Source organism: Haliotis rubra, unplaced genomic scaffold, assembly GCF_003918875.1.
Source record: "Haliotis rubra isolate DU_JTF1 unplaced genomic scaffold, ASM391887v1 Scf109, whole genome shotgun sequence".
Taxonomy (NCBI): domain Eukaryota; kingdom Metazoa; phylum Mollusca; class Gastropoda; order Lepetellida; family Haliotidae; genus Haliotis; species Haliotis rubra.
In genome coordinates this window covers 54,750-70,515 of record NW_025764992.1, presented here as the reverse complement: position 1 = coordinate 70,515, position 15,766 = coordinate 54,750, and the positions used below count along the sequence as shown (strand labels likewise).

At 40.9% G+C, this 15,766-nt stretch overlaps 2 protein-coding genes across 2 annotated transcripts; both read left to right on the top strand.

The window, feature by feature from the left end:
• The first annotated feature begins 284 nt into the window (after positions 1–284).
• Positions 285–14,092, top strand: LOC124282941 (kielin/chordin-like protein). Its single transcript, XM_046718997.1, has 14 exons — positions 285–390; positions 1,525–1,772; positions 2,125–2,218; positions 4,631–4,804; positions 5,594–5,779; positions 6,192–6,368; positions 7,211–7,390; positions 8,221–8,301; positions 8,633–8,805; positions 9,162–9,347; positions 10,145–10,324; positions 10,907–11,083; positions 11,587–11,854; positions 13,600–14,092. The coding sequence occupies exons 1-14, from the start codon at positions 285–287 to the stop codon at positions 14,085–14,087; spliced, it is 2,718 nt and encodes a 905-aa protein (XP_046574953.1). The 3' UTR covers positions 14,088–14,092.
• On the top strand, positions 14,092–14,923 carry LOC124282932 (kielin/chordin-like protein). Its single transcript, XM_046718986.1, has one exon. The coding sequence runs from the start codon at positions 14,186–14,188 to the stop codon at positions 14,921–14,923; it is 738 nt and encodes a 245-aa protein (XP_046574942.1). The 5' UTR covers positions 14,092–14,185.
• The last annotated feature ends 843 nt before the right edge of the window (positions 14,924–15,766 follow it).

Genomic DNA, 15,766 nt, shown 5'->3' with positions numbered 1-15,766 from the left:
TGTGTAGAAGGGTGTCAGGTGTGTATACTGAGAACAGGTGGCTCTGATGTGTGTATGTATGTGTTTTTATCTGTTTCTCTCTGATGGGTCAGTAGATCAATGCTCTTGCTGTTGTTCACTGGATTGTCTGGTCCAAACTCAATTATTAAAACTAAACTCACTTACTCACTCACTGATGGGTCCCAGATGGGACTTAACTCAAAACAAGTACTGGAATCTCTTCTCTATTCAGAAAATTTAATCCTTAATATAACATAGGTTGTAAGATCCTCCTCTATTGAAATATGGTGTTTCAGGAAGGACTGATTGAGTGTACACCCAAGGAGTGTCCGCCCGCCACATGCCAGCATCCCATCACCATGACAGATGCTTGCTGCCTATCGTGTGAAGGTAGGTATTGCACTCTCTGTGAATTGGTTTGTAATAACTGATGCAATATTTGTACTCAGTGAAGGTTATATGCTTTCCATAAGTTTCAAAGGATGTGTTCTCAGTGAAGGTGTTTTGTTCTCAGTGAAAGTGTTTTATGTTCAGTGAAGGTGTTTTATATTCAGTACAGGTGTTTTCTTCTCAGCGAAGGTGTTTTACATTCAGTGAAGGTGTTTTGTTCTCAGTGAACGTGTTTTGTTCTCAGTGAAGGTCTTTTATGTTCAGTGAAGGTGTTTTGTTCTCAGTGAAGGTGTTTTATGTTCAGTGAAGGTGTTTTATGTTCAGTGAAGGGGTTTTACATTCAGTGAAGGTGTCTTATGTTCAGTGAATGTGTTTTGTTCTCAGTGAAGGTGTTTTATGTTCAGTGAAGGTGTTTTACATTCAGTGAAGGTGTTTTATGTTCAGTTAAGGTGTTTTGTTCTCAGTGAAGGTGTTTTATTCTCAGTGAAGGTGATGTCCTCAGTAATTCTTTTTTGTTCTCACTGAAGATATTGTTTCCTTGATGAAGATGTTTACAGTGAATCTCTTGTTCTCAGTGAAGGTGTTTTACATTCAGTGAAGGTCTTTTGTTCTCAGTGAAGGTGTTTTATGTTCAGTGAAGGTGTTTTGTTCTCAGTGAAGGTGTTTTATGTTCAGTGAAGGTGTTTTATGTTCAGTGAAGGTGTTTTGTTCTCATTGAAGGTGTTTTATGTTCAGTGAAGGTGTTTTATGTTCAGTGAAGGTGTTTTGTTCTCAGTGAAGGTGTTTTATTCTCAGTGAAGGTGATGTCCTCAGTAATTCTTTTTTGTTCTCACTGAAGATATTGTTTCCTTGATGAAGATGTTTACAGTGAATCTTTTGTTCTCAGTGAAGGGTTTTATATTCCGTGAATGTGTTTTGTTCTCAGTGAACGTGTTTTAAAGATTTTGTGAAGTTTTGTTGTAGGATATGTGTACACAACTCTCAAGTTCTTAAAACCCCCCAGGAAATATGTCTTCAGCAAAATGTTAAAACATTCCCCAAATATACAGGTTTGAATACCCAATGCCAACATAAGATTGTTGATAACAGTGTTTGAAGCCCATGTTGTTTCTACCTGTACCATGCCGATTGCAGCTGGTTGCAGCTTCAAGGATGGCAAGTACCTGACAGGGACCCGCTTCCCGGATCCAGAAGATGCCTGTGTCAGTTGTGTATGTGAAAAGGGCAACGTGAGCTGCACCGTGGCCAGCTGTCCGAACCTGGGAGACTGTCAGAGTCCCACCCAGCTGGAGGGGGAGTGTTGTCCTGTGTGTCTTGACTGCGGAGCTCACGCTAATGCAACCAAGTGGTACCCAAGCCGATGTCAGGAGTGCTCCTGTGTGGTAAGTGCTGGCTTTTTAAAGTTTTATTTATCTTTATGGAATTGACTGAGTGTCGACATGACACATAAAATATGTATATATGTATATTGTTCAGTTTTAACTATTTAAAAGACCACACAAAACATTGCATATATTGTAATAATGAAGTTGTATATCCACAGAGCTATCTCCCTTGTTGAAAATGTAACTGTTTATCAAAGCATTCTCTGATAGAAGTAGATACTTTCAGTGCTTCTGTGAAAGTATCTGCTATGACTGTGAAAATATTCATTATCTTTTCATTATTTTATTTCACTACCGTATGTATAACCTTCTTCTGGGACCTATAGCAAGACAGTTGCCTCCCTTTCAGAATGGTGAGGTGTCTTGTCAGCGAGTGAAGTGTACTGATGTAGAATGTCTGTTCCCTTACACCCCTGATGGTTCCTGCTGTCCAGTTTGTGTGGGTAAGGCATCACTTTCATACACTGCGGTATGTCAAACTTATGTACGAGATTTAATTACAAGTCTGTGATTGGGTACTCCATGGTGATGACCTGAGGTCAGATTAGGGACAGTTTATAAATTACAGCAAGCGGGGTTGATGATGATTTTTATGCAGAAGCATGTACAATGTGATTGACACACCACACACGCACGCACACGCACGCATATCGCATACGCGACCTGCGCACACGACACCCCTTGATCGTTTATAATGGACATGTTCCTGTGGAGGGTACCTAAGAGTTGCATCCCTTTGTTCTGACAGAATCTTGTGATCTCACATTTGAATTCCAGATTTGCCCCCTTGTAAATCTCTACAAGAACAATTTGCTAGAAAAGCCTTTTACTGTAAGTGTCTGTCACTAGAAGGATCTGTCACTATAAAGATCTGTTGCTATAAAGGATCTGTTGCTATAAGGATCTGTCATGCTGTCACTATAAAGATCTGTTACTAGATCTTTTTAGGATCTGTTACTAGTAGGATCTGTCACTAGAAGGATCTGTCAAAGAATCTGTCACTATAAAGACACTCATCTGTTACTAGTAGGATCTGTCACTTAGGATATGTTAGAGTCGATCTGTTACTGCTAGAAAAAGGATGCTTTTTCTCACTATAAAAGATATTATATTTAAAATTCAGAGGTATTTCATTATTAAATAACAAATCATCTACCTAATGTAGGCCGAGGGAATAAATTTTGAGACATGCTCTAAAATGTGTTTTTACTGATTGATGAAAATACCAAAACTTAGAAAAATAAGGGTAGTGGGGCGTTATTTGATACAAACATTAACTGCCTGTGTTACGTCATTAGCATGCCACGGTATCGACGGGTCAAATTGACACCTGAGCTTAAGAACCGTTCTCAATAGATGTCTTTGCAAAATGTTGAACCTAGGTTCATCATAGTATAAGAAAGGTCTAAGTAAGGATCACCTTTGTGTATGTGTGTTTGTTTTGACTTTCATAAGCATACCTAATTACTGTAGATGATCTCAAGAACCGTTCACTGGATGTTATCTTATCGATTGATTGTAGAAATGTGCAGCTTTTAATAAATGTTTTGCATGTCAACAGTATATTTCATTGAAAAAAATATGGATGTAATTTGGTCAGTTTAATTTAGTTGTGAACATTGGCCAAAGATTTAGCAAAGACTGGTGTAGCATCTTCGAATATATATATATTCTTCTTCTCATAAAGTTTGGTAGACAGCCCGTCTAAGCACTCCCTTGTCAAAGTTGTCAAGGATGGTTTTATCGTCAGTAAGTGTTGCTTTTGAGAGCGGTCCCTGTCTTGTCTGATTTGTTTACAATATTGTAAACTTGTTGGTAAGACATACCAACAGCTCTACAAGATTCTGTAATAAACCCTTTCTAAACTAATGAAAGGTTTACCTCTGTCTTTTCAAGCAGAAACAAATTATAAACCTTTGCAACAATCTATTACAAATGGGTTGGCCATAGTGGACGCTGTGATAAAGATGTGCATGCATATGCATGACGGGAAACTTATTTATCAAGACTTAACATTTATATTAATTTTTCTTTAATAAAGAAACGATAATTAAGTAAAGTAACACAAACATTCAACGTTTATTTTGTTTAGGAAAAACATTAATTCATATTTTTACACCACCTGTATTATTAGCATAAATGTAAAGACTATTTCAGATTTCTGTTGTTGAACTCTGAAAAAATCTTAAGTTGCTCTTTTGGTACCAAATTCTCTCCTGTAAACTGCCCTTTGAATGCATGGGAATGTTAAACGATTGAAATAAAAAATAGGTACACTATAGGCGAGTTGATATATTGACAACATAGTACATTTATCACCTTTATAAAGATATTACGGCTAAAAAGCATTTTTCTAGCATTTCCGACAGTACTTTAGTAGGATCTGTCACTAGTAGGATCTGTTACTAGTAGGATCTGTCACTAGTAAGATCTGTCACCATAAAGATCTGTTACTATTAGAATCTGTCATTAGAAGGATCTGTCACTAGAAGGATCTGTAACTGGAAGGTCATGTAAGGTATTTTCAGCCTTATAAAGCTGACATGTCGCGAAATACATCCATTCACCCAGAGGCAGTTAATATCAGAGTCCACCAAGACAATCTGTAGGTGGTGACAATGAGTGTGTTGTACTAGTACCATCTTTGTTATTTGTTTGGGGCCATAGTTAATAACATTCTGACACTCATCATTATGGTGCATTTAAAGAGGCCAGATTTGATTTTCTTATTTCATTATTTCTTATTTCTTGGGTACAGTAGTACCTTTTCTTCATGGTGTTGGTCAAGATGTTCTGTATATTTTCCAGACTGGGCCAGTAAGTGTTGTTTATGTTCCTTACATGATATTTTGTAGCCTGTTTCTATGAGGGTGCTATCTACCAAGATGGAGAGAAGTTCAATCCTGATGCCTGTCAGACATGTGGTTGTCACCGTGGAAACATTATCTGTGATGTCAAGGACTGCCCGGCAACCAACTGTCCTGCTCCAGTTACTCCGGCCAATCAGTGCTGTGCTGTTTGTGATAGTGGTTAGTTATTACCCTTGCCTGTGTACAGGATCCGCATCTGTATGTGCTTCTTATCACAAGGGTCTTTAGCAACTAAATCTGACTTTTTGATAAGGGTATAGAACCTATTGGGTCATTACTACTGAATCTGTTATCTGTTACAACGCGTTGTATTGCTAAATAGTTAAAAGCAACAACCAGAGTCTGTAAATCCTAGGGATCGTTGCTACAAAGATCTGTTACTAGAAGGTTCTATCGCATATAATGTCTGCTACTTCAAAGGTCTGATACGAGAATTATCTGTTACTGCAGTAGTCTATGAGAAGAAGTGTACTTCGATCCACTCTCTTACTACATATTAGTGTTGGGAATTGGTTGAAATCTCACAATTGATGATTCAGCGTCATTTTTTAGATTTTCCTATTCAGGTTGTAGTTGCAGATAAGTATAAAGAAAAACATTTGGTTCTCTGTTGTTGTTTTTTGAAACTGCACAAATTACATTTTCAAATTTCACATCCAGTGTAAAATGATTCAGTTCCAGTGTAACATAAACTTCCCAGATTCTTCAAGAAATATTCAGTCATGCCTTTTCAGAAAGCGAAGTGAGTTTTCTTAGAAATAAACGCGTTTTCAGGCCCTGACAACGTCCTAGATATGTTCCATCATCAAGTATTTCAAACTCTATTACAGCGGTTCAAAAATCGTTTGTGTTCAATTATGAGAAAATGTGATCGATTGCTTGGTCGTTTGTGCCACTGCGACCAATCGATTATTTCAATTAATCGGAACACCACTACTACACTTTCAGATTGTGAGTATGAGGGTTCTGCTTATAAGCACAGGACGACCTTCACCCCATCGTACAACCCCTGTCTCCAGTGTTCCTGTGACAACTCCATCGTCAGGTGTAACTCCATCTCCTGCGCACCACACAACCTTCCATGTCAACGTCCACTCATCGCCCCCGGAGAATGCTGTCCATCTAGGTGTCCTCGTATGTATCAGGTTCTCTTGTCCCATAGTGAAAACAAGATTTGCTGATAATTAACAGTGAATAAATATTAACGTTTTAATGGTGCCATGTCAATGATATTGTCTCACCCCACTTGGTTTCTGGGTCTTCATTGACCTTTGCTGGTCAAGAAGTGGCATAATGCGTCAAGGACGCTTTGATCATTCAGATGAAAAGTCATTTTGACGTGACTTGTAATGGGATTTCCTCAGTTAATGGCCATTATTCCTAATTAATACTAACTAATTTAATATAATTGAATGCCATGCTGATAAATATTTTGGACAAACTAGAGATTGATGTTATGAGCAGTGTCCATGTGCAAACAGACAAAGACCTATCATGGAAGACAACTGGTTATAAAGATTAATTTGCTGTCTTGGTCTGTTTCTAGAGTGCAGCCATGAAGGTTCTCAGTACAATGATGGAGAGACCTGGTCTCCAGCTGGCATCCTGTGTCAGGTGTGTCATTGTCGTAACGGCATCGTCACGTGTCGCACCCGTGAAACCTGTGCCTTGGAGTGTACCCACGGTCTAGTGAGGGATGGAGCTTGCTGCTCTGCCTGTACAGGTAGGAGTCATGTGACACATGAGTAGGCGTCACATGACATCATGTGGGGGATGAGGGCTGGTTGAGGACACATGAGGGTTAGGTCACAGGACCTCTTTTAGGGGTCAGGACTTGGTAATAATAATAATAATATTAATAATAAATAATAATGGCACTTATATTGCGCTATATCCACGCCATGAAGGTATGCTCAAAGCGCATTGCCTCAAACGATGGAAACAGAGGCAGTTGAGTTCTCCACAGTGGTATGAGTTATGTATCTTTTAGGTATAGTGCTTGAAAAGGTAGGATTTAAGACTGGATTTAAAAGTTTCAAAAGATGGAATCAACTTCAGTGATTTGGGTAGAGAGTTCCACAGAGTAGCGGCTGAGACAGAAAAGGTGTGTGTGTTAACTGGTGTGTTAAGGTAGACGGTATGTATGCCGTCTGTTTATGTACTGTTTGATGTCATCTATTTTCAGACTGCATGTATGACAGCAATAGCAGACCGTATACATGACACCTATTGATGGACTATGTGATGGCATCTATTTTCAGACTGCATGTATGACATCAATAGCAGACCGTATACATGACACCTATTGATGGACTATGTGATGTCATCTATTTTCAGACTGCATGTATGACATCAATAACAGACCGTATACATGACATCTATTGATGGACTATGTGATGTCATCTATTTTCAGACTGCATGTATGACATCTATAGCAGACCATATACATGACATCTATTGATGGACTATGTGATGGCATCTATTTTCAGACTGCATGTATGACATCTGTAGCAGACCGTATACATGACATCTATTTATGGACTATGTGATGTCATCTATTTTCAGACTGCATGTATGACAGCAGAATAATCCAGGATGGAGAGACGTTTGTGAGGAATGGGTCGCCATGCCAACAGTGTCAGTGTAAAGAGGGGAACATAGAGTGTCAACTCGGAGGGCTTTGTCCCCTGCTGCCCTGCAAGAAGACTGAGACACCACAGGACCAGTGCTGCCCTCGCTGTGCAGGTCAGTAGATCATGTGACCTTGTCATGAAATAATGAAAGCATCAGGTGGCCATTGTAATGGTAGTGACTCCTGTAAGCATTCAAATTGGATAGGATCCTGGTTATCTGGTAAAATGTTCCTGTCACACCCAACATAAGTGCATGAGATACTGCAAGTAAGATGCTGCTGTTTATATAAGACATCCAGGAGTAGGAGTTATATTTAGGGTGAAATATATTTAGTGACAGGATTCTTACATTGTTACTGGTCCTGACTCCTACGACCGCCTCCGTGGTGTAGTGGTTAGAGCGCGTCCGCCCGGAGAGTGGAAGGTCGCGGGTTCGATCCCCGACCTCGTCATACCAAAAGACGTTAAAATATGGTACTTGTTGGTCCCTGCCTGGCGCTCGGCATTAATGGGTACAACAAGGACTGGTCGGCTCGGAGTCAGTATAATGTGTCTGAGTGGGGTATTCATGCTTCACTGCGGCGTGGTATCTCAGTGGGCTAGCACTATAAAACCAGCTTCAGTCTGGGCTAGTACAAGCAACCGCACATACACATACACATACATGCACGTCGTCATATGAGCGAAATATTCTCAAGCACGACGTTAAACCCAATTTCACCTCATCTCACCTGACTCCTAGACATGGCCAAGGTATTTGTGCATCAGTAGGTCTTATAGTTGTGTAGTACTGGTACCAACAGTAAACCCAACAGCGACCCCAACAGTGACCCACAACAGCATCAGAGTCACAGTGATTGAGGAATTCTCCTTTCTGATGAAAGCTATTATCTGTCTGTGCTCATGACTGTGTAATGGCTGAGGCATTCTTCATGGTTTCAGAGTGCACATATGAAGGGCGGACCTATCGCTATGGGGAAATGATCACGAAGGACAAGTGCTCTCACTGCGTGTGTCGTGAAGGTCAGTATTTGATTCGGGTCGGTGGGGTAGCCTAGTGGTTAAAGCGTTGGCTCGTCACGCCGAAGGCCCGGGTTCGATTCCCCACATGGGCACAATGTGTTAAGCCCATTTCTGGTGTCCCCCGCCGTGATATTGCTGGAATATTGCTAAAAGCAGCGTAAATCTAAACTCAGTCAGTCAGTCAGTATTTGATTCAATTAAGTAAATATTATTTTTTTAATTTGCTGCTTCAGTTTGCAAAAATCTTGCACGAAAAACTACTGAAAATAAGTATATTATTTCCTACACTTGCAATCATGGTGTATAAAACCTGACTCTCTCCTTGTTGTAGGCCAGGTGACGTGTGATCGAGTCCCATGCCCCCAGTTGCGGTGTTCGGACCCACAGACAGTTCCAGGAGCGTGCTGTCCTGTCTGCTCCAGATGTGAATACTTCTCCAAGTTCTATGAAGATGGACAGACATTTGTCTCACCTCGAGATCCTTGCGAGTCTTGCCTGTGCAAAGTAAGTTGGGTTCTTGTGTGAGCAAAGTAAGGTGATGATCCCATTCTTGCAACTTTGATTAAGTGAAATTCTGCCTACGTGAATTGATGTCACATCCTTTTCAGGGCCTGCACTGGCGGACCCAGAGAGGGGAGAGGGTGGTTCAGTCCCCCAAAATGACTAAAGACCTCTTTGACGATTTTTTGTTGCATTGGCGGAGCCCCCCCCCCTGTATGTTCTAAATATGTGAGATTAACATCGTTGTTACATCTTTTCAAGTTCCACTCACACACTAAAAGTAACAGAAATGTTATCTTCCCATATTGAGGATGATACGACTGAAGCTCTAGTATATATGTGGTGCTGTCATTGTGTAGGATGGGCAGGTGGCGTGCCGCAGCATCAAGTCGGACTGTCCGGCCGTGCAGTGTACACATCCTGGGTCTGTACGCAACCAGTGCTGCCGACAGTGTGACAACTGTATGTACCTACGTCGCATGTTCCGTAACGGCCAGAAGTTCACGCCCCCTGGTGGGGACCAGTGTCAAACCTGTGTATGCAGGGTAAGTTTCACATGTCTGTGTGTCTGAGTCTTGGGGTTTGCTGATTGTAACTAAAGAATTGAATTTGAATTCCAAATTGTGCCTCAAACTCCATCCACAATTAGTACTATAGGCATAAATTATCACTTCTGATCTCTCTCCTAAGCTTTTACCATATCTTAGTGTTAAATGTGACCTGGTTGTTTGTGGTCAGGCAAGTTCTCCCATGTCTCAAGTGTGTTTGTATGTCAAGCAAACGTTTCTTAGGAATTTGTTTGTGGAGAATAGTACTTGATGACATGTATTGTTCAAAACAGTGAACAAATGATGATGATGATGATGATGATGATGATGATGATGATGATGATGATGATGATGATGATGATGATGATGATGGTGATGCTGCTGCTGCTGCTGATGATGATCAAACGTTTCGTAGGAATTTGTTTCTTTGGAATTTGTTTGTGGAGAATAGTACTTGATGACATGTATTGTTCAAAACAGTGAACAAATGATGATGATGATGATGATGATGATGATGATGATGATGGTGGTGATGATGATGATGCAAAATTGTCATTGATTAAAAGATATTTTTGCCAGAATTCTATGATAAAGGGTTCAGATTCCAAAAATTTGTCATGATTTGCTTCAAACTTTGTCACTACCATATCTGTGCACATGGATTTCACCTGTGGTAAACAGGTAAACATCTGAGATATGTGAAACAATGGCCAAGGCAATGTGAAAGTCCCTCACTCACTCAGAGGGAAGTGTTTGCAGTGTTACATCATGTTGTTGATCGTGTGGTGTTGCAGGATGGGAGCGTGACGTGCAACAAGCTGGAATGTCCAGAGCTCAACTGCCTCAACTCGTACACCCCTACAGGCCATTGTTGCCCGATTTGTCGCATGTCCTGTGAGTATGGAGGCCGAGAGTATCGGGAGGGTCAGACATTCCCCAACCCCCGGGACGAGTGTTCAGTGTGCACCTGTAGGGTGAGTAAACAACAGTTGCATATGTATTTAATCGTGTGATATATAGCATCCTTCTTATTTGAAAAGAAAGCTTGTGTTTCCACAGAAATCCCTACATCCTTGAGAACAGAGTTTTTATGGTTTCTGTACATATCTTTTTCCCATTTTAACTTAATAACCACATATATTAGTAGTTTGTCCCATGTATTCCATTAGAGCTGTTAAAGTGGTGGCAGGTCACTAGATATTTTACAGGTGCTTCATTGAATTGCTGCCACTAACAATGCCTGCAACAATGTCTATAATGACATTACAGTGTCACTAATATAACTGCATGGGTATATTTTAAGAAAGGGAGAATAGATTTTGCATCTGGAAGGAATATATAGGATGGGAGATTTAGGGAATGTCCAAATATTTTTCACAAGTGTTGATCTAAATGATTGTGGTTTTCAAAGATTCTTGGAGGGAATCGATGGAATGGGAGATTTAGTCAGTCAGAATGTTGGCAAAATATTTTGTAATTACAAGTTTGATAAAGGTTGAATGATGGTAATATCTATTAATGTGTCCCATACCAAAAACTGATCTCATCTTTTCCAGGACAGTCGTGTAGACTGTGCGAAGCGCAAGTGTCCATCGTCCATGTGCCTGAGCCCTGCCACTCTGCCCGGGGACTGCTGTCCCAGCTGTGAGTTCTGCCTGTATGACCGCCGCATCTTCCTCAACCATCAGCACTTCATCCACCCCAGCAACCTGTGTGAGGAGTGTGTGTGCAACGTGAGTCTACTGGTTACTTATTTACTGGCTCCTCTTAGGACATGCTTACAATACATCACTGGTCGCAGGAGGCAAGATGGTTGGGTGACTTGTTTTTATTTAAGTAAAGGAGAATATATTTTACATTTGGAAAGAATGGCTATCCACCTGAAGAAGGGGCAAGAATTAGCCCAGAAACGTTGTAAAAAAATAAATCAAGAAGTTGTTATCCATAGGATTTGTCTTATAATGATGGAAGGATTGGAGATTTTTGCAGATGTCCAAATGTTTTGTTTTTATGTTTTGTTTACAAAAAGAATTGTTTGTATTTTAGTATGCAAACTTTCATTTAGCTAATCACAATGACATGTTTCTGTCGATTATTTTAGAATGGATAATGAAATTTTGTGTTAAATACTTTTGAAATGATGCTTAATTATTTGATGGCACTGGAGTCAGTATATTATCCAGAGTATTGTATTTATTGTAAGGAGAGTTATGATATTGATTTCGTTTTCTGACAGAGTGGGTCTGTGATGTGTACAATGATAGACTGCCCCAAGCCCCCGTGTGACAACCCAATGCCCATGGCGGGACAATGCTGTTTTGTGTGCCCCAAGAGCTGCACGTACCAGGGTCTATCCTACGAGGATGGACAGACGTTCCGCAGTCCACGAAACAAGTGTGAAGAGTGTCTGTGTCGTCAAGGTCGTGTCCAATGTCAGCGTGACTCGTGTGCACGAGTGTCATGCCGACATCCAGCGGAGGAGGGTTGTTGTCGTGTGTGCAACAGTAAGTGGGGGAGACTACACTCAGTTTACAATCTGTTACTGGGTAAAGTGGAGGAATAATATATCTTTGAAAATAAACTTTAGTTTCTTTGAGTTTTCGTAAAGTGTTCTGGCTTTCTTAGGAATTCATTCATGGAGAATAATATGTATGGTATGTATTGACCATATTTGATATGCAACTGAGGTCGCAACCCCAAGTTTACCCAGCGTATCAGTCTGTTACGAGAAATACCCAGGACAGATTTACCACATTAGCCTATTTTTGAGGCTGCTTTTAAACTACCGAAGTTAAATGTGCACTGTTCTTTCAACTCTCAATCTGCACACTGTGTACTATGGACAGAGTATATGAAACCATTTCTCCATGCTTGTCCCAATCCAGTTAATGTTGGGACCAGATGGTTTCAGTGTGTGAGTTTGTTGATTGTATTTTTTTGTCTCCAAATGCCCTGGATTTCACCTGACATTTGATGTTTGATACTACCAAATAGTATGTTCAAGGCACCACAATTTTAATATTGTTGACAACTTAAAAAGAACAGATTCTTGTTTTTGCAGTTCCAAGTTTCTTCAAAGAAAGCAGCCATATTGTAGAAAATGAAACATTATGAGCCATTCATAGTTTTGATAATTTCCTCAGAAACCATTGAAGCTGAAATACACATACAGTACTTATTTCGACCAATGAAGACACCCAAATGTGCAAGCGGTTCAACTTTTTAAAATAATATTCATGACCAGTACACTGTCATTTTTTTTCAGAATATACTGAAATTGGTATGTTTTAGTCATTTGTGGGGTCCATCACATATACAAACACTGTTCTGTTGAAACTGACGTCACAACTGAAAAATCATAAATAAAATAAACTGTATGTTTGATACATCAAACAAAGGTGTTTGACTTCTGTTTTACATGATATTAAATGTTTTTCTTTGCAAGCTTGTAAATGTTTTTGAACAGAGTCATCATCTTCACAGAAAAACTGAACAATTGAAGTGGAAACATCACATGATTGTTTCCAACAATGATGACACCTTAATTTGTTTAAGAATCCAGTTGGAAAATCAGTGGAATGGTCTAAAAAAATATAATATAGTTAGTTCATGTATAGTGAGTTGAGTTAGAAGTGAGATTTGACTTAATTGTTCTAGAATTTTAATTCTTGTCCTTGTTTGACCTGTTATTATATTCTCTGTAAGTATATTTGCACCTGATTTCATGATTAGAATATAGTGTTAGATCAGTGTATGAAATAAGGCCCGTCCGACAGCCCGAGACGGGCAAGATTTCTGATGGATGGTCTAAATTTACAGCTAGCCAGCCCGATGGACGGGTGAAAAAAACCATTCCGATAACATGCCCACTTGCACTGACTGGTTAAATCTCTTCCGGGCTGGTAAGTTTTAGAAGTTACCGGCCCAGATGTCTGGCTGGGTTTTTGGCTTATTTCATACACTGGTTAGATGTGATGAATTTATCAAGAAAATATAGACGTTTGTTAAGTATCAGTCTTAAACTGTTGACATTTTAATCAGTTGACTGCATATCCAGGTAAGCTATTAATTTTCAACCACTGATATTCTTGTTCCAGACTTGAATATGTAAAGGTTAGTCTGATATAGCTGGAATTAACTCAACATTAAATCACCTACTCATCTGCTAGGCATCAATCAGTACTTCTTTATGTTTCAATTTCCTGTTCCATAATGTCCGCTGACAGTTGGAATATTTTAACAATTTCAGATTGTTTCTTCAAAAATCAGTTATGGCGCAATGGGCAGAAGTTCCCAGACCCTCAAGACGAGTGTTCAAAATGTCGATGTCAAAATGGAGAAGTGTCTTGCCAACGTCAGCAGTGTCCGCCGGTATCATGTCGAAACCCTGTTATTGAGAACTGCTGTCCTGTTTGTAGGGAGTGTGAGTACCAAGGGCGGAGAATCGGCAGTGGTCAGACATTCACCCGTGTTGGTGGGAGCTGTGAGACATGTGTCTGTGTAGAGGGAAACGTGGAGTGCCAGCGGAAGATGTGCCAGGAGGTAACATGCCAACACCCAATCGAACGTGACTGTTGTAAAGAGTGTACAGACTGTTTCTACCACGGCCGGCCCTTTAACAATGGGCAGTCATTCCCAGACACCCAGGATCGGTGCAAGGATTGCCACTGTATTTCCGGAAGCGTCACGTGTGTAAGCAGCGTGTGTGCCCCCGAGCGCCGTGTAAGAACCCAGTGAAGACTCCAGGTCACTGCTGCCCCCGTTGCTCTGACTGTGAACACGAGGGTCAGCAAGTGCGGAATGGTCTTCGAGTGCCACATATATCAGATCCATGTATGGAATGTGAGTGCCGGCGAGGCAATATGGAATGCTTTAAAAGAAGATGTCCTGATACCGTCTGCCGGAACCCTGTTACACGAGGCTGTTGTCAGGAATGTGATGACTGTTTATATAATGGCAAGGAGTACAGCAACAGACAGACATTCCTGGACCCGACGGACCGCTGTAAGGCCTGCAGCTGTGTGGATGGCAACATCATCTGCTCCCCGAAGCAGTGCCCTCGTGTCACGTGTTTGAACCCAATGCAAGGGGAGTGTTGTCAGGAGTGCTCCAACTGCCTCTTCCAGGGTGCTGTGTACGACAACGGTCAGGAGTTCCCCGACTCAGCCGATACCTGCAGCTCCTGCTACTGCAAGTCAGGAAACGTGGAGTGCACAAGGAAACCCTGTGCCAATATTGCATGTTCCCATCCAATGAGAGACGGCTGTTGTCCGGTGTGCGATCGAGGATGCCGGTTTGAGGGCAGGGATTATCGTGAGAAGGAGAAGACGGAGCGTGACTGCCAGGTGTGCACGTGTACGGATGGGAACATGCGGTGTTTCCCCAAGTACTGCCCACCGGTCAAATGCTCCAACCCGGTCACTGTGGACTGCTGCCCGGTCTGTGGAGACTGCATGTTTGAAGACAGGAAGTTCCGCAATGGTCAGACGTTCCCCGACGTGAAGGATCCGTGCAGTGAGTGTGTGTGCAGGGTGAGGGCATGTTGGAAGGTCAATTATGATGTTCAGAAGTAGTCTGTTTGTTATAGATCAGTCACAGCGTTCAGATGTAGTGTCACAGTGTATGTGTTAGATGTATGTAGTGTCTCAGAGTCTGTGTGCAGATGTATGTAGTGTCACAAATTATGTGTTCCGATGTATATAGTGTCACTGTTTATGTATGTGGTGTCACAGATTATGTGTTCAGGTGTATGTAGTGTCACAGAGTATGTGTTCAGGTGTATATAGTGTCACTGTTTATGTATGTGGTGTCACAGATTATGTGTTCAGGTGTCTGTAGTGTCACAGATTATGTGTTCAGGTGTATATAGTGTCACTGTTTATGTATGTGGTGTCACAGAGTATGTGTTCAGGTGTATGTAGTGTCACAGAGTATGTGTTCAGGTGTATGTGGTGTCACAGAGTATGTGTTCAGGTGTATGTAGTGTCACAGTGTGTGTTCAGATGTATATAGTGTCACTGTTTATATATGTTGTGTCACAGAGTGTGTGTTCAGATGTATGTAGTGTCACAGATTATGTGTTCCTATGTATGTAGTGTCACTGTTTATATATGTTGTGTCACAGAGTGTGTTCAGATGTATGTAGTGTCACAGAGTGTGTGTTCAGATGTATGTAGTGTCACAGATTATGTGTTCAGATGTATGTAGTGTCACAGATTATGTGTTCCTATGTATGTAGTGTCACTGTTTATGTATGTGGTGTCACAGATTATGTGTTCAGATGTATGTAGTGTCACTGTTTATATATGTAGTGTCACAGAGTGTGTGTTCCTATGTATGTAGTGTCACTGTTTATGTATGTGGTGTCACAGATTATGTGTTAGATGTATGTAGTGTCACAGATTATGTGTTCCTAT